Source organism: Triturus cristatus, chromosome 2_2 (genome assembly GCF_964204655.1).
Source record: "Triturus cristatus chromosome 2_2, aTriCri1.1, whole genome shotgun sequence".
NCBI lineage: Eukaryota > Metazoa > Chordata > Amphibia > Caudata > Salamandridae > Triturus > Triturus cristatus.
Window position 1 is genome coordinate 698408729 of NC_140582.1, and position 23848 is coordinate 698432576.

The following is a 23848-nucleotide window of genomic DNA, read 5'->3' on the forward strand; positions in this document are numbered from 1 at the left end:
GCCAACTAATGAAAAGCAATGGGTGTGCTTCAAGCCCCTTATACAGTAGCTCTCGTGAGTGAGAGCGTGTGTGCTGTCCCAGACGAGATCTAAAAAGCAGTCTTGACTGTGGCACCTCCTGCCCTTGGAAAACAGAGGGTATTTGTAGCTCCCAGCTACTTTACAATGCTTAGTTGCCCATCTGGTTGATCAGTAAGCGAAAGTCTTTCTTTGCTTTACGATCACGTCAGCCGTACCTGGAGAAAGTCCAGTGAACGTGTTCAGTCCAGAAGGTGAGTGTAGGCACAGCCATACACTTAAAATAGAGAACATTTTGCCGTGCGACATATAAATTAGTCAAATGTTAGTGATTTCCTGAAAGAGAAAGAGCCTTTTCTTTGATTTCTATTAGCACAATGATGTATGACTCAGCCTTAGTCCTCGAAGCGAAGAATGAACCACCTGTGGAGGGGAAGCTCTAGGCATTGGATGTGAAATAGGACGTTTTCCCTAACCCACTACTGATAGATCAGAAATACACATGACATCCAGAAGAGACAGAGAAACAATTCAAATTATTTAGAACTCAAGCTTATGTGATGTGGTAAAACTGGTGCTGCAAATATTAATGATAATTCAAACAACATGGAATTGGAAAATTGATGTTCGAGGCATATGAGCTGCAGATTGTACACTTAGCATAGGTCGCCATCTGGTGTTGGGCCCGGATGTTTGCAGTTTGTTTTTCTTCTTGGACAGTCTTTGGAAGTCACGAGTTTGGTGACTCCTCCTTCGGTCCGTACTGCGCATGGGCTTCGGCTCCATCCTCAGATTGTTTTTTTCCGCCATCGGGCTCGGATGTGATACTTCGTGCTCCGGCTTCGAACTTCTACGGTTCCAGCCTCGACGGAAAATCCTCGATTCTTCGAGTTCCTTCATCATCTTCATCTCTCGAAGCGGCACTTTTCTCCATCCCGTACATCGACACCGGCCTTCGGGCCCTCCGCGACTCCGGTCCCGGCCGATGGAAAGGACTCCGTTCAAAAAGTGCCCAAAATGTGGGTCTAAATTTCCCCACACCGACCTCCATCAGGTGTGTAACCTTTGCCTCTCTCCGGAACACGAGGCTAGAGACTGCCCCGCCTGCAAGTCTTTTCGATCGAAGAAGACCATCCAAGATCGAAGAGCTCGACGCACCATGGCGCACTCATCCTCGGCAGCTCCACCGGACATCTTCGGAGACGACGCCGAAGCTTCGGGGCAAACACACACCGAGCAGGAGGAAGACGTCGTCAGCGCTTCCGAGGCCGACGACTCCGACGTGGAGGACGTTACACCAGCGCAGCGGGCCGTGAGTACTATGCCCCCTCCCACCCCCGCGCCGAAAACCAAAGAGACTCAGGTTACTCCCTCGCCTGCCGGCCTGGGCAAAACCAAAACCAAAACTTCGATCACCCCACCTTCGGGCCCGGTGTCGAAGCACCCAAAGTCTCATGGCAGCTCGGGATCGAGCCAGCCGACACCCGGTGCCGAAAAACAGCATCCGGCACCGAAGACTGCAAAATCCAGCTCGACTCCGAAACCACCGGTGCCGAAGCCTGGACACTCGGTGCCGACCAAACACAAACACAAATCTGTCGGCACCGACGCTCCGGCGCCGAAACATCATTCGACGCCGAAACACCCGGAGACCTCAAAAAAGCATGGCGCACACAGACCATCGAAACCCCCGGTTCCGAAATCACCGGTGCCGACAGACGACTCGACACCGTTGGCTCTGTTTACACCAGACCCTCTACAAAAGACTTTGTCCAAAGATCCAAAGACTGGGCTTTTGACTTTAACTACCAAGAAAAGACGCCTTGATGCTCCGGCTCCTCCTCCTCCACCCAAAAGGAAGGACTCTGCTACTTCTCCCCTCAGAGTGCCCTCCCCACCACCGCCTCCCCTACCCACACCTCCTCCACCGCCTCCACCTCACAGGTCTCCGCCACCTTTACCTCACTATGATCCGGCCCCATCCCCAGATCCAGATGATGGGGATCCGGACAATTACCCGGCGGACCCCCCAATGGATCCCACTCCACCAGGGACCCCAGATCCATGGGAGGATTACAATAACCCTGATATACCCAATGTACCTCAGGACGACCTATACCCATCAAGGCCGTCTCCTCCAGAGGACTCCTTAGGGTTTCATCATTTAGTGCAGAGAGCAGCACACTACCATGGGGTGGACATGCACAGTGAATCAGTAGAAGAAGACTTCCTACTGGATACATTTGATATACAAGACAAATCCACTTCCATTTTACCCATGCTTAAGGGTGTCACCAAGCACGCTACAGAGGTGTTCAAAGACCCTGTCAGAGCCAGAGTACTGAACCCTAGAATAGAGAAGAAGTACAAGGCGGCACCCACAGACCCTGCTTACATCAAGGGCCCTGCTCCCCTAGATTCCCTAGTTGTCTCCACAGCTAGAAAGCGGGCTAACTCCCAATCCTCAGGAGATGCCCCACCGCCAGACAAAGAATCTAAACTTCTGGACGCGTCTGGTAAACGCACCGCCTCCCAAGCTGCAAACATGTGGCGCATTGCAAACACACAAGCACTGCTTGCGCGATATGATAGAGCACACTATGACGAACTAGAGGCTCTTATGCAGCACCTTCCAGAAAAATACAAGCACAAGGCTCATGACCTTATACAGGAGGGTAAACTAATCACAAACACCTCCATTAAGTGTGCCCTCGATGCAGCCGACACTGCTTCTAGGGCCATAAATACCAGTGTCCTGCTTCGCCGCCACGCCTGGCTCAGGATCTCAGGGTTCAAACCAGAAGTCCAGGCATCCATACTCAATCACCCCTTTGACCAGGAAACACTCTTTGGGCCAAAGGTAGACGAAGCGCTCGAAAAGATGAAGAAAGACACAGACACAGCAAAGTCTATGGGGGCACTCCAAACACAAGCCTCCAAACGTTCCTTTCGACGCTCGTCCTTTCGTGGCACAGGCAGAGGCTCCTCCACCGATAACGCCTCTTCCTCCTACAAGTCCCCTCCTCAAAATACCAAAAAGGGCAATCAGAGAGGTGGTTACAGGGGTAACAACAATAAGGGCAGGGGCAAAACCAACAACACCCGTTCTGCCACCCCCCCCCGCACAATGACTCCCCTCCGCTCCCCCCAGACCATTCCACTCCGGTCGGGGGCAGACTACAAAACTTTATCCACGTATGGGAGTCCATAACATCGGACAAATGGGTGACCCAAATTATTCGGTCAGGGTACTGTCTAGAGCTAACATCTACCCCACCCAATATCCCACCAAGGCACCGTCCAATGTCTCAAGAACATTCCACACTGCTCAAACAAGAGGTACTTTCACTCCTGCAAAAACATGCTATAGAGCAGGTTCCCGTCAACCAACGAAATCTAGGGGTCTACTCTCTATATTTCTTAATACCAAAGAGAGACGAGACCCTCAGACCCATTCTGGACCTCCGGCCTCTAAATGCCTACATACACTCAAACCATTTTCACATGGTCACTATACAAAAAGTCCTCCCACTCCTCTGCCAGGGAGACTTTCTCACAACCTTGGATCTGAAAGACGCATACTTTCACATTCCAATACACCCCTCTCACAGGAAATACCTCAGGTTCGTGGTGGACGGGCAACATTACCAATTCACGGTTCTCCCCTTCGGGGTCACCACCGCACCACGGGTGTTTACCAAATGCCTAGCAGTAGTAGCAGCACACCTCAGACGTCAACATATTCACGTCTTCCCTTACCTAGACGACTGGCTAATAAAAGCCGCGTCCTACGACCAATGTGTGCAGCATACAAACAGCACCATCCAACTGCTCCACCAGCTAGGCTTCACGGTGAACTATCAAAAGTCCCACCCCATACCATCTCACACAAAGCAATACCTCGGGGCCACTATAGACACCTCCAAGGGTATTGCCTATCCAAACTCAGCCAGAATCACAAGCATTCAAGCCTTACGCAAAACATTCCTTCCTCAGCACTCTCTTCCAGCAAGAGTGTTTATGAAGCTCATAGGAATGATGGCGTCTTGCATTTTCATAGTGCCCCATGCAAGACTCCACATGCGTCCACTTCAAGAGTGCCTAGCACAACAGTGGAACCAGGCCCAGGGTCAGCTGACGGATCTGGTGTTGGTGGACGGCCGCACACATCACTCTCTGCAGTGGTGGAACACCACAAACCTTTCCAAAGGGCGGCCGTTCCTGGACCCGGTTCCTCAAGTGACTCTAACAGCGGACGCATCGCTCTCCGGCTGGGGAGCGCACCTTCTACACCTCACCATGCAAGGTCTATGGACGCCACAGCAAAAATCGCTCCACATCAACCATCTGGAGCTCTTGGCGATCTTTCTAGCCCTAAAATCTTTCCAAAAACAGATTTCGGGCAAAGCAGTCCTCATTCGCACAGACAATATGACTGCAATGTATTATATCCAAAAACAGGGGGGGACACACTCTCCCCAGCTCTCCCGCTTAGCCCAGAGCATATGGAGATGGGCAATTCCTCAAAACATCTTTCTCCTGGCACAGCACGTTCCAGGCGTACAAAACACCATGGCAGATCTGCTCAGCAGACAAACGCAACAAATACACGAATGGGAACTGCATCCACAAGTTCTTTACCCATTCTTCCAACAGTGGGGGCATCCTCAGATAGACCTCTTCGCCACCCACGAAAACAAAAAATGCCCAAGCTTCGCCGCCAGATACCCACACCCATTGTCCAAGGGCAATGCGATATGGATGAACTGGTCAGGCAGATTTGCATACGCCTTTCCACCTCTCCCACTAATTCCATTAGTGGTCAGGAAGCTACAACAGCACTCACTCACACTCATTCTGGTAGCTCCGACGTGGGCCAGGCAGCCGTGGTACACCACGCTACTACAACTGTCAGTGGTACCACATCAAAAACTGCATCTATCCCCATGCCTCCTAACCCAGAACCATGGAGAAATCAGGCACCCGGACCCAGCTCAGCTCAACCTGGCGATCTGGCTCCTGAAATCCTAGAATTCGGATACCTTAACCTTCCCCCTGATTGTATGAACATCATCATGGAAGCCAGACGCCCTACCACTAGAGCATGCTATGCCGCAAAGTGGAAAAGATTTGTAATTTACTGCCGTAACAATACAATCAACCCTCTAGATGCATCCATACAGCACATCATATGCTATCTACTCCATCTTCACAGGTGTAACCTGGCATATTCATCCATACGCCTACACCTAGCAGCGATCGCTGCTTATCTACAAAACAGGCAGCATTTATCACTCTTCAGAGTGCCCGCTATTAAAGCCTTCATGGAAGGCCTTAAACGAGTAATTCCTCCCAGGGCACCACCTTCCCCTGTATGGAATCTAAATTTAGTTCTTACACGACTAATGGGTCCGCCCTTCGAACCAATGCACAAATGTGAGCTACAGTTTCTCACCTGGAAAACAGCTTTCCTTGTAGCTATCACTTCCCTTAGAAGGGTTGGTGAAATACAAGCGTTCACCATACAGGAACCCTACTTACAAATGCATCACAGCAAGGTCATACTTCGCACAAATCCGAAGTTTCTGCCCAAAGTCATTTCCCCCTTCCACCTCAATCAATCAGTGGAATTACCTGTCTTCTTCTCGCAACCCCAATCTGTTGCAGAAAGGGCCTTACACACACTTGATGTAAAAAGGGCGTTACTATATTACATACAAAGAACGCAACCCTTCAGGAAGACTAAACAATTGTTCGTTTCCTTCTCTCCACCACATAAAGGCAACCCCATTTCAAAATCAGGGATAGCTAGGTGGATTGTAAAATGCATACAAATTTGCTATCAAAAGGCAAAGAGAACATTATCTGTTCCCCCTAAAGCCCACTCTACAAGAAAGTTAGGGGCTTCTATGGCTTTTCTAGGGAATATACCCTTAGATGACATCTGCAAGGCAGCCACATGGTCTACACCGCACACCTTCACAAAACACTACTGTGTAGATGTGCATTCCAAGCAGCAAGCTAGGGTGGGCCAGGCTGTACTAAAGACACTTTTTCAAACCGCTGCAACGGATACCGGTGGTCGCCGCTAAGGTTGGGTACTGCTATATAATCTATGCTAAGTGTACAATCTGCAGCTCATATGCCTCGAACGGAATATGCTACTTACCAGTATGCATCTGTTCTTGGCATGTAGAGCTGCAGAGTTGTACACGCCCACCCGCCTCCCCGGCTACCTGTATCCGTTCCAGTACATCTTATTTAGACACAACACATGGGTTTCTCACTGTTATTACTACGCTCCATCATTTCCCTGTTGGCGAAAAACAATCTGAGGATGGAGCCGAAGCCCATGCGCAGTACGGACCGAAGGAGGAGTCACCAAACTCGTGACTTCCAAAGACTGTCCAAGAAGAAAAACAAACTGCAAACATCCGGGCCCAACACCAGATGGCGACCTATGCTAAGTGTACAACTCTGCAGCTCTACATGCCAAGAACAGATGCATACTGGTAAGTAGCATATTCCTTACTCCTGTTCCCTTCATAACCCGGACTCACTTGTGATAGCGGTCATTGCAGGTGATATTTTGGTAAGCAGCGAATCATCATAATAGAGACTGAATGTATTTATTTATCTGTTTATTGGTTTGGCATTTTCTGAGTTTTTCAAACATCTGCAAAGTTTCTATGAGTAGCGTCACTCATCCTTAATTTTATACATTCTAACAAAATTCTTTAATTAAAAAGTCTTTGTGCAGTAAAAAAAACACAACAAAGCATTTACATTTAATATTCCAATGCGAATCGCATTTACTTTCATTACACTAAGGACAGAGAGACTCCTGCTAGGAAAGCCTCTTGCACTGCCACTGATAAGACTGGAGATTAGTGTACAGATGAGAATTTGAGCATCATTGTTGTCTAGGATGCCTCAAAGCAGAAAAGCCTGAAAGTGATGTACATCTGTCAGTGGGATGTCACTATTAAACAACTTCATGGTGATACATAAGTATTCTAAACCATACAGCCATTACTGCGAGAACAGGCTTTAGTTTCGAAATAAGAGTCTTAAACATAGCAGTTTCATTAGTGGAAAATGGCCTCTTGGCTTATTGAATGAGTGGCCAATTCCCGAGGTATGGAGGTGTCTGCTGATGAATGACATTGAGCATTTGGTACGGTGATCCAGTCTCTTCGGGACTGTGGTGTGACTCAAGCTGAAGTTCCAGATGATGAATTTTAACTAATTGTCCGGCCAGTGTGTAGACAGCAGTAGATGTTGGGCCTACCATGAGGCTTACTTTTAAGCATCTCCTGCGTGGCTGTTCTAATATTCTAGACTTCAGCAGCTAGTGAAGTAACAGAGCTCAGTTAATTGATGAACAATGTTGTCCCTCATATGTAGCGCAACCCTGGGTACTAGCCCAGTACTTACCATCTATCACTTTGTCCACAAGAACAAAGTAAAAATCCACTCTCTCTTCAGTGTCTTGTTTGTTTCTGGGGCCAGGTCATCTGATTGTTGTTCCTTTTCACCCAAGGCGTTGCAAATTTAACACACACATTTCAGAGTTTTATGCCTTCTCTGATTATTGCATTCCTCTGTTGCCTTAATTTTGCTTTCTGCTGCCTTTCTGCTCTCTCCAAGACTCCAACCCCAAAACGTCCTCATTCAAATAACAGTTAAATGTGTTTGTAAAAAATAAAAGTCACTCCTCAACAGTGAGATTGTACCCTTTTGTTTAAAGGCTGTGTGTTTCAGTGTACCTATAGAGCACCGCAGAGCACTGGTTGTGTGTTTTCCCATTCATTTCATGCTACTTCTCTCCTCTCATAATTTCTGCCAGTGCATAGAAATATTACTACTCGCAGGATTGGGCCAAAGTTCCTGGTGCACATATTAGATCAACTTGGAAGTATTTTCAGGAGGGTAGTTTGTTTCATCACCAGTGCCGGGGATGGAAAATATTGTAACTTAAGGGTTTCCTCTCATTATTGTAAAAATACATGTATGATGCCTGCGTCTTAATGTCGCTATAAGACCATCTGCGACTTAGCATAAGTGACTAGGTGGGTAGTGTTATGTGCAATCGTTCCATTCTCAGCCTAGAGAACCAAGCAGAGTCTATTACTAGAACACTTATATTTTTGAAATATGGTTTCTTAGGCTGACTATGGCGTGCCCTCAATTTAATTCTGCATCGAATCCATATCACACAGTTCCTCAAAGTATTTCACCTCCTAGATAGACTACTGCTATCCATGAAACTATTGCCTTTTTAACCTGTAGTATTGGAGAGATGTTTGGGGGCTGCTTTATGTGGCTGGCACAAAGAATAGACGGAAGTGGTTTTCCACATTACAGAAGGAATGCTGTCCTCTTGCACCTGTCCTTGAAAGATTTTATGTAGCATTTTCAAGGTAAACAATAGTAGGGCAAGCTGATCCAAATGAAACACAGTGAAAAGAGATGTATGTTTGTGCTTCAAGTTGTAATGAGGATCTCCACCAAGCCATTCTGTAAAGTGAAGCCCATTATTTTTCTAGTAGGGAGAGGTTCCCTTCTCCTTCCTCAATCAATTGATTTTATTGATCAGCATGTACAAAGCAGTGCAATTAAGTCTGCGGAATTAAATTTTCAGACCATTGACCCTACAAGTGTAAAGTTTTATTGAGTCAAATTACTGAATTAAATCTCATCATCTCAAGCACATTAGAGTGAATTAAGACAGGCAGAAAGTATGCAACTCATTTGTTTCTTGAACTGGAAAATGTGGCGATCTGTGGCTGCCAGAGGCCTGTGGGAACCAATCAGGTCATCTGATAGTAAATCCTTCAGAGAAGCCAGTCCTCGTTCTGTTGTGTTGCTTTGAAGCAACACGGAGAACACTTGTTTTATCCTACACGTGCCCAGTGCCAAAGTTTGTGATAAACAGCAAGCGGGCACAAGATTAAAAATTATAATAAGTCTAATAAGTCTAACCACTGGCAATCGCTCGGATTGCATTCCAACCCATCGTTCTTTTTGCCCATCATGCACCCTCAGATTATAATCGGCTATATGCAAATCGGTCTTGACCCTGCTATGAAAGGAACGGTCCAGCCCAAACGGCTAAGTCCTCTCTGAACCAGAACTAAAGCAACTCAAAAGATGGGTTTCGACCTGAGTGAGCAATAGTCTCCCGCCTGGACATACCCATGGCCATTTAAGGCGGCACATCAAACACACAAAAGGTAATGAGAGGCTGCTTGCAATAAGTCTAACCACTGGAAATTGCTCTGGTAGCATTCCAACTCATCGTTCTTTTACCCACCATGCCGCGTTAGATTAGACTTAGCCATATGCAAATAAGGCTTGATCCTGCTCCAATAGGAACAGTCAAGCCCGAACTGCCAAGCCATGCCCTCTGTGAACCAGAACACAAGCAGCCCAAGACATGTTTCACTCCGAGTGGAGCTCTTCACTTGTGTGTAACTTGCTTCCGTATGATTGGGTCTAAATCTGAGGTGGCATGATCGGTTAAAGAACGATGGGTTGGAACGCTACTCCGAGTGATTGCCAGTTGTTAGTATTATTTGCATGCATCCTCTGATCACCTTTTGTTTTTTTGCTTTCTGATGTGACTGCATTTTGAACATACATTAGCTATAATTAGATCTTAATCACCATCTTCAGCACTTTGCCACTCCTCTTTAAAATTTAATTGATTTCATTTCACACCTTTACAAACAAAACAAGTAAGTCTGTTTGAAATAGATCAATTCCGTCCATGTTTTACCGTCCATGTTTTACATGCATGTCTTATGACTCTTTGAAGTTTATATCACTTTTACTACACTGCTGCTTTATTCGTGCAGCTTAAGAGCCATCATTAATTGTACAAATAGTGACTTAGACGTGACAACAGGTCAAACCGTGTACTGGCTTAATGCCTCCTTAATTAAGTATAAGTACTAGCTTAGGATACACCCATCCCTCATCCCAACTGTTCCATTACAGGTCTAGTGTCTTTATCGCTTGTTCTCTTTAAACATATGTGGAGGTACACACACAACATGTGCTGTCCTATCTATGAGTACTTCACTATCTGTGGATAGAAAGTTAACCTGCTATCATGGTGATGGCCACACAGGGCCACCACACCACAATCTCAAAAGAATTTAAAGCTATAAGGTAAATGTGTTTAAAACATTTTATATAGGCCACTAACTCTTTAAACACTGTATATTTTCTGGTTGTTCCCTTCTGAGCTTGTTTGCTAGGACATCAATGGAGGTACATTGACAAATTTAGCTGTACATTAAGTTTATTCTGGTACTCGAAGCTCTTGAAATACAAGTTTATATTACTTTTTAACTTTAAGTGTTTAACTTATAATGAGGAGGCCTCTAAATTATCATGCATTGACACAATGTAATTAGTGGTCATTGCCTCATTTGTTATTCAGTGTTTAATCCTTATGTTCGAGGCCTCCTTGTACACACATACAAATATAAAATGGATGACATTACCTTTTTAGACCAAATAATACCCTATATGTTACAAAGTGACTCACTGTCTCACACTCTGATAGCTGTAGATTTATTCCATATCTACCAGGGAGTTGTACTATGGCATTGTCTTTCCAAGAAGTTAACTGGTAGAAGCTATAGGTATCCGCCGCAGGCTCCCTTTTAACTTCACAGCTGACATCTTCTGTTAGTGTGGGTGAAAGGTTTGCTGTATCTGAGGAACATTATGGCCATATCTCATGGCCACATGGTCCCTCTTGCAGTTTAAAGTGTGGAAAAGCTGCTTCTTCTACCCAAGTCCATGTTCCATGGTACCAAATATGGCTGGGACAGGGGCTTAAACTGAGAGAAATCTGAGAAACACCTCTAGTTACTCTTTGAAATCCACTCCTTCCTTGCTGTCTCCGAAGAAGGTGTCATTTTATAGTTTACAATAAGAATATTGACTGGTATGAGAATCTACCCTCTGTTAGGTATTAAACATGGTGTTGGGAAGGAATGAATATGAGATTGGCCTCTGGACCTTTTGGTCCCACATATGAGCTGCAGATTACACACTATGCATAGATCGCCATCTGGTGTTGGGCCCAGATGTTTGCACTTGTTTTTGTCTTGGAAAGTCTTTGGAAGTCACAAGGTAGGTGACTCCTCCCTTGGATCATAGTGCGCATGGCATCGGCTCCATCCTCAGATTGTTTTTTTCCACCACCGGGCTCGGATGTGTTCTCGCACTCCAGTTCTGAACCGTTAACGGTTTTCTCTTTAGATGCGCAATCCTTCCCTTCTCGACGGTATTGTTTCGATCGCCTTTTCCCAATCCACGCGACTCTTCAACTTCGAAGTCTTCGATTCCGGTCGTCGACGAAGGCCTTCGGGGCTACTGGGGCCTCATCTTTGGCTCATGGAAAGGACGCCATTCAAAAAGTGTCCTCGATGTGGGTCGAAGTTTCCCCACACCGACCTGCATGAGGTGTGAAACCTCTGCCTCTCACCGGAGCACGAGGCCAGAGACTGTCCAGCTTGCGCCTCCTTCCGCTCCAAGAAGACGATCCGGGACCGACGAGCTAGAAGAACAATGGCTCGCTCGTCATCTTCGATCCCCGACGACATCTTCCAAGAAGGCGTCGATGTTCCAGAGCAAGGTCGGGTGGAAGAAGGCCTCATCAGCGCCTCCGAAGCAGATGACTTCGACATCGAGGACTTCACTCCAGCTCAGAGGGCCGTGAGTACAGACTTCGACCCCAACCCCCCCCTCGACACTATCAAAAAAGGCTTCTGTACCACCTTCACCTTCGGGCCCAGGTGCACAACGAGAGACTGCTTCCCATGCCCCGCCCTCGGGCCTGGTAAAGAAGCCTACAAAGCCTTTAGGTGACTCGGGCTCGAGTCAGCCTACCCTCGGTGCTGAAAAATATACACAGGCACCGAAAAAGAAGACGTCCTCTTCCTAATCCATGCCGACCGCTGCTTCGACATCTAAGCACTCGGCGTCGAAGGCTAGCACTGGTTCCTCGGCACCGACAACACCCTCGGAGCCATCCAAAAAACAGCCACCAAAGGGCCCGACTCCCATTCTTCAAAGCCGAATACCTCAGGACCGAAAAACAACAACCGGTTCCATCGGACAAAGACACTGCAAAACTGCACGGTTCCAAACCCAGAACCGCTACCGAGTCGGCGCCGAAAAAGCATACGGCTCCGAAGCCGTTGACTCCAAAGGATCTGCCTCCCACAGAAGAACTGTTCCGCCCAGGTCCTACCCAAAAGACTCTTGTGAAGGATCCTAAGACTGGTCACTTAATGCTTAGCATCAAGAAACGACCCCTAGATACGCTACCTCTCCATTAAGGATTCCTTCTCCTCTTCCTCCTCTTCCTCCTCATCCTCCTCCTCCTCCCCCACCACACCGCTCTCCTACACCATCACCTACTCCAGCAGATGATGATGATGCCAACACCTCAGATGATGCAGGGGGAGGTGCGGATGATCAACCCCTAGGGTACCCTACCCCTACTGGCTCCCCAGACCCCTGGGATGATTACAGTGTCTCAGACGTCCCTTACACCCCACAAGACATCTATCCCTCCAGACCTTTCCCTCCAGAGGACAATATCGGCTTCAACCAGCTCCTCCACAGAGCTGTCCAGTACCACGGAGTGGCCCTTCATACAGACCCCGTGGAGGAAGATTTTCTCATGGACACTTTTGACACCACACAAAGGTCCACCTCAATTTTACCCATGCTTAAAGGGGTCATTAAGCATGCACCAGAGGTCTTCAAAGACCCGGTTAGGGCTCGAGTCATCAACCCGAGAATAGAGAAAAAATATAAGGCTGCCCCTACTGATCCAGCGTACATCAAAGGCCCAGCACCTCCAGACTCCCTCGTATTCTCCAATGCGAGGAAGAGAGCCAATTCCCAAACATCAGGTGACTCACCACCACCAGATAAGGAATATAAACTCCTGGACGCCTCTGGCAAGCGCACAGCGTCACAGGCAGCAAACATATGGTGCATTGCCAATACACAAGCCCTGTTAGCTAGGTATGACAGGGCACATTATGATGAGCTTGAGTCCATAATGCAACATCTCCCAGACAGGTATAAAAACAGGGCCAATGAACTTATACAGGAAGGTAAAACCATCCCTAACACCTCCATCCGTTGTGCCCTAGATGTCGCAGATACCGCCTCAAGGGCAATAAACACCAGTGTCCTTCTGCGTAGGCATGCCTGGTTACGCATCTCAGGTTTTAAACCTGAAGTCCAGAGTTCCATACTCAATCAGCCATTCGATGAGCCCTAATGTGGACGTATCACTTGAAAAAATGAAAAAGGATACAGACACAGCCAAATCTATGGGAGCCTTGCAGTTGCAAGCTCCCAGACGTTCCTTTCGTCGCTCATCCTTCAGAAACACCCACAGAGGCTACTCCTCCGATAGCCCCTCCACTTCTTACAAAGCTCCCACCCAATCCACCTTTACTAGAGGTTACCAAAGAGGCGGTTACAGGGGAAACAACAACAAAGGCAGAGGCAAAAACCACAACTCCCGCTCTGCCTCCACCCCCACCCCATTACTTCCCTCCACTTCTCCCAGACCATTCCACTCCAGTCGGGGGAAGACTCCACCAATTCCTCCCTGCCTTGGCAAACATCACTTCAGACAGGTGGGTGCAACAGATAATTCAATCAGGCTACTGTCTCGAACTAACATCTCCCCCCCCCGCCCCCCAAACATACCATCCAAACAGCGTCCAATGTCACAAGAACATTTGTTACTGCTCAAGCAGGAGGTAATCTCCCTCCTACAAAAAATTGCAATAGAAACAGTTCCCCTGCACCAACAAAACAAAGGAGTTTACTCCCTCTATTTTCTCATACCAAAAAAGGGCTGCTCTCTAAGGCCTATTCTAGACCTCAGACCCCTAAACCTATACATACACTCAGACCATTTCCACATGGTCACACTTCAGCAGGTCCTTCCTCTGCTTTCACAGGGTGACTTCCTTGCTACCCTAGACCTCAAGGATGCCTATTTCCACATTCCCATTCACAACGCTCACAGAAAATATCTCAGATTCGTAGTGGACAGTCAGCACTATCAATTCAATGTACTCCCATTCGGAGTCACCACAGCACCAAGAGTGTTTACCAAGTGCCTAGCGGTAGTGGCAGCACACCTAAGAAGACAACACATCCACATCTTCCCATATCTAGACGACTGGCTCATAAAAGCCAGCTCATACAATCAGTGTGTACAACACACTCACGCCACTATTCAACAACTTCACGACCTGGGGTTCACAGTAAACCACGCCAAGTCTAAGCTGCAACCGTCCCACACGCAACAATACGTCGGTGCCACAATAGACACCGCAAAGGCACGAGCCTATCCCAGTCCCGCCAGGATAGCAAGCATACAGGTTCTTCTCACCAAATTCCAACCGCAACTCTCTCGTCCAGCTCGAGTGTTCATGCAACTCATAGGGATGATGGCCTCTTGCATATTCATAGTGACTCATGCAAGACTCCAGATGCGTCCTCTCCAAGAGTGCTTAGCACGCCAATGGAACCAGGCTCAAGGTCAGCTAACAGATCTGGTGTTGGTAGACGGTCGTACCCATCGCTCTCTGCAGTGGTGGAACACCAAGAACCTTTCCAAAGGGCGACCGTTCCTAGAGCCGATTCCTCAAATAGTTATGATGGAGGCCGCATCGCTCTCCGGCTGGGGAGCTCACCTACTACATCACACCATGCAGGGCAGGTGGACACCTCAACAAAAGTTACTCCACATCAACCACCTGGAGTTACTAGCCATATTCCTAGCTTTAAAAGCATTTCAAAAACACATATCAAGCAAGGCTGTCTTAGTCCGCACAGACAACATGACAGCCATGTATTATATACAAAAACAGGGCAGAACACACTCTCTGCAGCTCTCTCAGCTGGCACAGAACATATGGAGGTGGGCTATACCTCAGAACATTTTTCTCTTAGCCCAATATGTCCCAGGAGTCCAAAACACCATAGCCGATCTGTTGAGCGGTCAAACACAACAGATCCACGAGTGGGAACTTCATCCGCAAGTTCTTCAACCGTTTTTTCAAACATGGGGCAACCACAGATAGACCTCTTCACCACCCAAGATAACGCCAAAAGCCCAAGCTTTGCCGCCAGATATCCTCACCCATTGTCCAAAGGCAATGCAATATGGATGAACTGGTCAGGCAGATTTGCGTATGCTTTTCCGCCTCTCACACTCATTCCACTAGTGGTGCGCAAACTACAGCAACACTCCTTAACGCTCATCCTAGTTGCTCCAACTTGGGCCAGACAACCATGGTACACCACATTGCTGGAACTCTCCGTAGTTCCGCACCAACAATTACACCTCTCCACGCCTCTTAACCCAGAACCATGGAGAGATCCAACACCCAGACCCAGCTCAGCTCAACCTAGCGAGCTGGCTCCTGAAGTCCTAGAATTAGGTTACCTTAACCTTCCTCCTGACTGTATGAACGTCATTAAAGAAGCTAGACGACCTACCACTAGAGCATGCTATGCAGCCAAGTGGAAACGATTACTGTCATAACAACAACACCGATCCCCTAGAGGTGTCTATCCAACACATCATAGGCTACTTACTACACCTCCAAAGATGCAACTTAGCCTACACGTCCATTAGACTGCATCTTGCTACCATAGCAGCATATCTACAAAGTAGACAACATCTATCACTTTTTAGAGTACCTGCCATAAAGGCCTTTATGGAGGGACTCAAAAGAATAATTCCCCCTTAATACCACCTTCACCTCTGTGGAATTTAAACATCGTTCTCACAAGACTAATGGGGCCTCCATTTGAACCTCTACATAAATGTGAGCTACAATTCTTAACATGGAAAACAGCTTTCCTAGTAGCCATTACTTCTCTACGAAGAGTTAGCGAACTACAAGCACTAACCATTCAGGAACCCTTTCTGCAGATGCATCGTAATAAGGTTGTTCTCCAAACTAATCCTAAATTCCTCCCTAAAGTCATTTCTCCCTTCCACCTCAATCAATCTGTAGAGCTGCCTGTATTCTTCTCGCAGCCACAAACAGTCGCAGAAAGAGCTCTTCACACCTTAGATGTCAAAAGAGCACTGCTGTACTACATAGAGAGAACACAATCTTTTCGTAAGACCAAACAACTATTTGTGTCTTTCTCAACACCACACAAAGGCAACCCCATATCAAAATCTGGGATAGCTAGGTGGATTGTCAAATGCATACAAATTTGCTACCTCCAAGCAAAACGTACATTATCTGTTCCTCCTAAAGCCCACTCTACACGAAACATAGGGGCTTCAATGGCATTTTTTGGGGACATTCCCTTAGACGATATCTGCAGAGCAGCTATATGGTCTGCACCGCACACATTGACAAAACACTATTGTGTAGATGTGCAAACTAAACAGGCTAGTTTGGGCCAAGCTGCACTCAAAACACTATTTCAAACTACTGCAGCAGATACTGGTGGTCGCCGCTAGGAGGGGATAATGCTATACAATCTATGCATAGTGTGTAATCTGCAGTTCATATGCCTCGAACGGAATATGCTACTTACCAGTATGCATCTGTTCTTGGCATGTAGAGCTGCAGATCTACACACGCCCACCCGCCTCCCCGGCTACCTTTATCTGTTCCTGTATTATCTTATTTAGATACATCATACATGGGCATCTTTCCTGTTTCTTACAAAACTCCATCATTTCCCTGCTGGCGAAAAACAATCTGAGGATGGAGCCGATGCCCATGCGCACTATGATCCAAGGATGGAGTCCCCTACCTCGTGAATTCCAAAGACTTTCCAAGACAAAAACAAGTGCAAACATCCGGGCCCAACACCAGATGGCGGTCTATACATAGTGTGTAGATCTGTAGCTGTACATGCCAAGAACAGATGCATACTGGTAAGTAGCATATTCCTTTCTCCTTGTCAAGCTGCCATTCAGCTGCTGTAATGAGTCACAAGAAAAAACAGCTGTAGGACTTCACCCTGGTGTTCAGCATTGCGTTGCTTCCAAGCTAGGTTTGCACTAACTAAGTACCACTACATCCCTACAACCATAGTCCAAGACACATTTGGGAATTATCTGGTTTGATTCCTTATGTATGGTTAAGTTCCTGAGGTGTTAGTTACCCCCTTTAATCTTCTGATGTCATAATAAATAAATATTTAAATCCCAAGGAATTTCCAATTTTCACAAAATAACTGATAAAAATGAGAAGTAAATCATTCTAAGATATTGAACACTAATGTTTCTTTAGTACCTATTGTCATCCGTGATGGTCCAGTTTATTGTTCTCTTTGACTCCAGGTTGCTTCCCCAGCTTGAAACAATGTATGCTTTCTTAAATCTCTCAAAAGTCTGTTCATACCTCCTGTTGGTGATTTTTAGGAATACAATCATAGTTTTTTTTCTTTCTCACTAGCGGATTGCTTGGACTCTTCCTGCTCCAACCATGGAGTCTGCATCCATGGGGAATGTCATTGCAACGCAGGATGGGGCGGCACCAACTGCGAGATCCTCAAGTCCATGTGCCCCGACCAGTGTTCTGGCCATGGGACTTATCTTCAGGAGTCTGGCACGTGCACCTGTGATCCCAAATGGACTGGCCCAGATTGCTCAACTGGTAAGGGAGTTAAATTAATATATAATCGCTCCCTTTCTTTTCCACTTACTTTCATGCTGTCCTTTTCTCAGTGAAGTTGTCAAATGTGGAACAAACCTAGGACAAGATGTACTAAATAATTTTGCAATCCCAAACTCTGAAATTTGAAAAAATCTCTGAATTTGTGACCACAAAATTATTTTTTGTAATGTATAAAACTCATTTCACAAGTCATATAAGTTTTACTGACTTGTAAACTGAGTTTTGAGCCCCCCTCCAAATCACACTTTTGAAGGGGAGTAAAAGGGTGCGTTCCAACTAAATTGTTATTCTGTATTCAATGTATCAGTGGTTTGTGACCACAGTTTCAGTGGCAAACCATTGTACAGTTACCGACACTTCAAAAGAGATGGTAACTGATTCGGAAAGGGGACGAGGCTCCTTTGAGACACTTTCCCTTTTGGGAATTGCAGTGGTAACCTCACGGGGAGTAGTCCGTGATCGAGAGGAAAGCAGCACAGGTTCTTTTTTGAAACACGGGCTTCTTTAAAAACAAAAGCAAATAAAAAAGCTTTCTGTTTTGAAATGCAATCACAGGGCTGATGGCCTGCTGTCCCTTGAAGGCCACCATCTCTGTATTTATAACCAATTGTAGGGGGTTGAAAATTCCAACCTGCCTAATTAATATTCATTACCCCGGTCCTTATGTGACCCCCTGTGAGTGGTGATTTTGTGAACCGACCTAATAGTACATAGGTCGATTTGCAAAATCAGACATTGGTCGCAAAACGTTGGTGCGTAATCTGTGACCACATTAAGCGAGCAGTATGTTGGTGCATCTGGCAGTGTTTGCTGGCAGTGCAGGTAAATGCAATATATGGCATAGACTCAAGTCATCAAATCGGAAACCTGTATAAAGCAAGTGGAAAACACACGTCAAAGAGTAGTGCATTGTTTGCATTTACATAACATTGATTGTCTTTTATTTTTAAACGGTAAGAGCGATCTACTAATGGCAATCCTAGTTGTTTGTATAGGGCGAAAAGGGGGTGACGTTTTCTATGTACATCTTGTACTACTGAGTTGCACTGACAGATTAGTTAGAGCCTAACTTATGCTTAACGATACCCTGATTACATTTCAGAATGTTGTGGATTGAACCTGCCAACAAAATATAGCAATTTGTTTTATAAAATCACTGTGACGAGGCCTGCTGTAAAATGTAGTCCTTATTCGTGACTGGTTTTCTTCTCGAGACAGACGAAGAGTAATTGTCTGTCAAGCATTCAAGTTGGCCCTGGGATAAGTGCAAACACTGAAAAAAACAAATACCAGACCGTGGTCAGGCTGTAATGCAGTACAATGTACTTTCAAAGCAAAATACTGTCTTTCTTGAATATGTTAATGGTTGTTAATGCATTTTCCTCCACTTGTTTCTTAAACTTTAAAATATGTGACAATTCACAGCTGGCAATATGCAATATGAGGAAAACTGGCACATTTGTATGTATTTATTAAGGTGTGTTATTTAACACTGTGTACCACTGTTCAGTTTCTTCACGGTGCTGTAGGTGAGCGATGAATGAATGGTAAATACAACATCCCATCCAATATTCCTCAATCACTATCAAGTTATGTGGCATTTAGTGCACAGATCCTATGTCAGACCTACATGTTATTTAGTCTACCCTCATGCATACATGAGTGTGTTTCACAGTCTGTGGCCTTCGACTACTGAGGTTGTATTACAAAAAGCACCCCCATAGGCAGTGGGCCATTGGACCAAGCTTTTTGCTCCCAGTTGCACTTACGTGTTACAGAAGGTGCCTGAAATGCTTATTGCAGCCCGCCCCATAGCTTGAAACACTCAGTGCACATTTTGCATCCGCGTGATATTAAGGGGGGAATATTTGTTATTTGTATGGGATGTTGCTCCATTCAATTGAGAGAATGTCTTTACCCCAGCACTTGAGCCATATAGCTGATGCGAGTGCAGGGGCAAACAGGTCATCGGATGCTGACCACTTTCAGTGCTTTTCTGTCCCAGCGCAAACCCAAGCTCGCACCTGCAGTTGTATTATGATGCAATGTCCCTGTTCCAGGTAAATTGTCCAGCATAACTAATTTCTAAGAACTCTCTCAAGATAGTCTCCCTTGAGGTCGAGTCAGCCCTGGTAGTGCTATCTTACCAGGGTAGGGTGGGGTGAGGTGGTCTAGGATGAAGTTTGCCACATCACGTGGGTGAGACCAACTTATCTAATTTCCAAAAATTGTTCAGACCTAGAGGTGGAAAGTAGGACAGGTAGACATTAGTATTGAAAGGCACTAGAATCTTACGGGTGACTATCTGTGAGACTACTGCATCAATATATGCTGTGAAATTTCCCTGTCAGCCCCATTTTGTATAATATGGCCCAAGATGTCCTTTTCTTCAACCTTCAGCCACTTTAATAATTTCTAGGTGATGAGATAGGTCTTAGCTGAATGCAGGATCCTGTTGGCAGCGCAATAGTGTTAGAAATGGGGTTTCTGGTTGGCTAGGGTATGCACCTTAGCCAGGCAGAACCCACCACTCTAGTCAGGGTAAGGGAGTTACACACCCAAGATAACCCCTGCTCACCCCGTTGGTAGCTTGGCAGAGCAGTCAGGCTTACCCCTAGGCAATGTGTTAAGCGTTAGCGCAACACACACACACACCAGTGACACAACAAATACACCACAAAAGAGGCTCCACACCAGGTTATATAAAAATATCTTGTATATTGTATATAAACATGTAGAACACAATTATATAAACCATAAATCACTTTGCTAACTGGGTAATTGTCTTAATCTTTTCAGTCCGTACCCTAAAGTAAATACTTATAGGTTGCACACGTCATAGAAAACATCCTACACCATCACTGTACATATTATGCAGGTCCTGAAATGAAATTCGGTATCCTGTCTTTACAAGGATCAACATGACATTTATCAGTACATTCAGGTCATGAAAATGCAGCAGTTAAGTTAGAGGAGAACCACATAAATCACAATATCACATCACCCATATGCAGGTTGTAGTAATCCATCACAAGAATCCTCATGAGTGTATGGAAGCAATGCAGCTTATGAAACAGCACATGAATCATTGTATTAGCATCAGAATATAGGTTGCAGATCCTCTGCACACCTATTAAGGGTTATACAGTAGTACCCAGGAAGTTTTCCTAACATGCGGCCAATTTCCACTCAGGGGCCTCCATTGAGGACTTACTCCTTTTTGCCACCAGTCACTCGGGTATGTTACAGCTGGGTGTGGGGGGTACACGCACACCGCCACAGTCAGTGGGGAGACCCCTCGCTAAGACCCTTCCTGCTTCGCGTGTTTAAAGGCAGCTGCCCACGTTCATGCAGTGCAGCTGCAAGACAAGCCCCTACTTTGTGTGATGAAAGGCAGCTGCTTGGGTTCATGCATTGCAGCTGCAAAACAAGCCCCCGTTTCATCTGAAGGCGTGAGCCGCCTGCCAATTCCCCCAGGGCCCAATTCACTCTTGAGGCTGTGTGCGGATCGGGGCAGACTGCTTCACGTTGGGAAACTGCGACGACCCTCAGACTACACTGTACTCCTGCAGGCAGGGCCGAGTGGACGTGCATTGTGTACCCGGGCTGCTCCTGGTTACCAGGCAGCGCATCGGTACGAGGAGATGGCACTGACGTCACTCCATTCGCCCTCTGTCAGTTTCTTCAACTGTCGGCGTCTGCAGGTTCGGGGCTTGCCGACTTCCTGGTAGGTGCAGCTTCGAGATCCGGGGCTGCGCTGACTGTGAACAAAGCATGCTGGAATGGGTTTAATTGTGCCCCAGGGGTACTGCTGAGTGCACGCTCGCGGTGTCTTCAATGCTCCACCAGTGGCTCCGGGTCAAAAGAATGGGACAGGAGGAAGTGCTTTGCCATGCAGAAACCAGGAGTACACAACAGTGCTCCACACATGCTATGCTGAAAAATAGAGCACACCTGCAGGCTTTCTTTTACCAAAGGAGAAGTACAGTCCGGTCCTTCTCCTGCTAAAGACAGAAGCAGCAACTGCAGGCCGACCCGCCCCCACCATATCAGGGGCAGCGCTACCACACAACTCTCCCAGGCAGGCTCCTTTTTGATCCAGCAAGGATCCTTTGAAGTCTTTGATTTCCCTGAGACTTCCAACAGGAGGCAAGCACACATAAGCCCTTGGAGATCTTCTCAAGCAGCCTTCCACAGCAGGGCAAAAAGAGTCAGTCCTTTTCCTCTGTCCACAGATAGAAGCAGCAACTTCAGCCCAACCCACCCCTCACACAACAGAAATTGTAGTGCTCATCACACTGCTCTTTAGCTCTTCTTCTTGGCAGGGTCATCTTGTTTCCAGAAGTGATCCAAAGTTTTGGGGTTTTTAGGTTTCATACTTTTTAGTCTTCGTTGGAGATTCCCTGAGCTCAGTACAAACCAGTTCTGTCCTCCCTGGTCCAGCTTGACCACAGGGGGGTGGAGATAGCTTTGTGCAAAGATGACGCAGCCTATTCTGGTGCTAGGGAAAACTCCTCCCACCACGTGCAGAGTGGCCTATTCAACGTGGCCATGAGGAACCCAGGAAAGGCAGGACACACCTCAAAGCCCCTTGTGACTGTCTAGAGTGAATGCACCCCCCCCCACTCCAGTCACTCCAAACCCAAGCGGTGAATACACAAACAGGTAGAGGCACACAGAACGATAAAGCAAGAAAATGCCCTCTTTCTAAAAGTGGCATTTTCAAACATATAATTTCAAAATCACCGTTACGAAAAGTTGTTATTGAGTTCAGAGCCTAAACTCTATTTCTCTATCATGTCCCAATGGGAAATTACACTTGTAAGATGTTACCAGGCAGCTTCCATGTTAATATATGGGAAAGACAGCCTTTCAACTCTGAAAAACGAAATGCACAACATTTCACTATCAGGACATATAAAACAAACCAGCACATGTCCTACCTTTCACATATGCAGCCTGCCCACAGGGGTACCTTGGGCTTAGCTGAGGGGTGCCTTACATGTAGGAAAAGGGAAGGTCAGGGCCTGGCAAGTGGGTGCACTTGCCGGGGTGACATGGCAGTTTAAAACTGCGTGCACAGACACTGCAGTAGCAGGTCTGAGACATGTATAGGGCTATTCGTGTGGGTGGCACAACCAGTACTGCAAGCCCACTAGTAGCATTTGATTTACAGACCCTGGCATACTCACTGCACTTTACTCGGGACGTACCAATACATCAAATATGCCAATCATTGATAACCAAGCAGAATCACAATTTACACAGAGAGCATATGCACTTTACCTCTGACCAGCAGTGGTAAAGTGCCTAGAGTCCTACAGCCAAGAAAAACTGGGTCAGAAAAATAGGAGGCAAAATGCAAAAAGTTTCGGGATAAACCTGCAAAAAAGGGCCAGGTCTAACAAATAGAATGCAAGATTTTGTGTGCATCCTGATCCTTTGCATCAGTAGACCTTGTGGATAATGCAGAGGACACTGTACCTGATTATCACATCAAGTGGAAGCCACAGGACTGATTTTTTTAGCTGGTTTGTATGCTAGTTGTTATTGTAAATTGTATTTATATAGCGCTTACTATCCCTGATGAGGCGTAAAAAGTGCTTTGCAGCGAGTAGGGCGCTACTCTGGAGCCATATAGCAAAGAGCACAAGAAAAAGCAGTAACACTGACCAGTCGCTTTTCAGTTGAAAAATCAGTTGCAGGCAGCAAAACTGCACTGTCTGTGTCCCCGAGCCAGTCATCTTTTTGGTTTAGGATGAACGTGTTGAACGTTGAATATGACTGAACGATAAAAGTAATCATTAAACTTGGGAGGAAGTGTACAAGAAAACATGTTAAGTGCCTCATATGCCTCCAAGGTAGCACAACCTTGCAGATAATAGGAAGAGGCAGAGGTGTAGATCGCAGTTTACCCACTAGAGTCATTTACATTATCTGCATTTATGTTCAAAGGAGGAACACTTTTATGCTTGACAATGAGATGGTTCTGAAAGCCCGGTTGACCCCAGCTCCTCAGTACAAGTGTCCAAAGCCAACAAAAGGCTTGTGAAAAATGTCTGTGTTCACACACAATTAGAATTAGTGGTGAGCTTGAGACCAGAGAGCTTTGG

At 46.4% G+C, this 23848-nt stretch overlaps 1 protein-coding gene across 6 annotated transcripts in view; it reads left to right on the plus strand.

The window, feature by feature from the left end:
- Nucleotides 1-23848, plus strand: part of TENM3 (teneurin transmembrane protein 3) — a 1236182-nt gene that overhangs the window by 1066061 nt on the left and 146273 nt on the right. For all 6 annotated transcript variants that reach the window (XM_085641875.1, XM_085641876.1, XM_085641877.1 and 3 more), the window contains one exon: nucleotides 17514-17714. In XM_085641875.1, the coding sequence (XP_085498001.1) occupies nucleotides 17514-17714 (201 nt within the window). The remainder of the gene's footprint in view (nucleotides 1-17513; nucleotides 17715-23848) is intronic.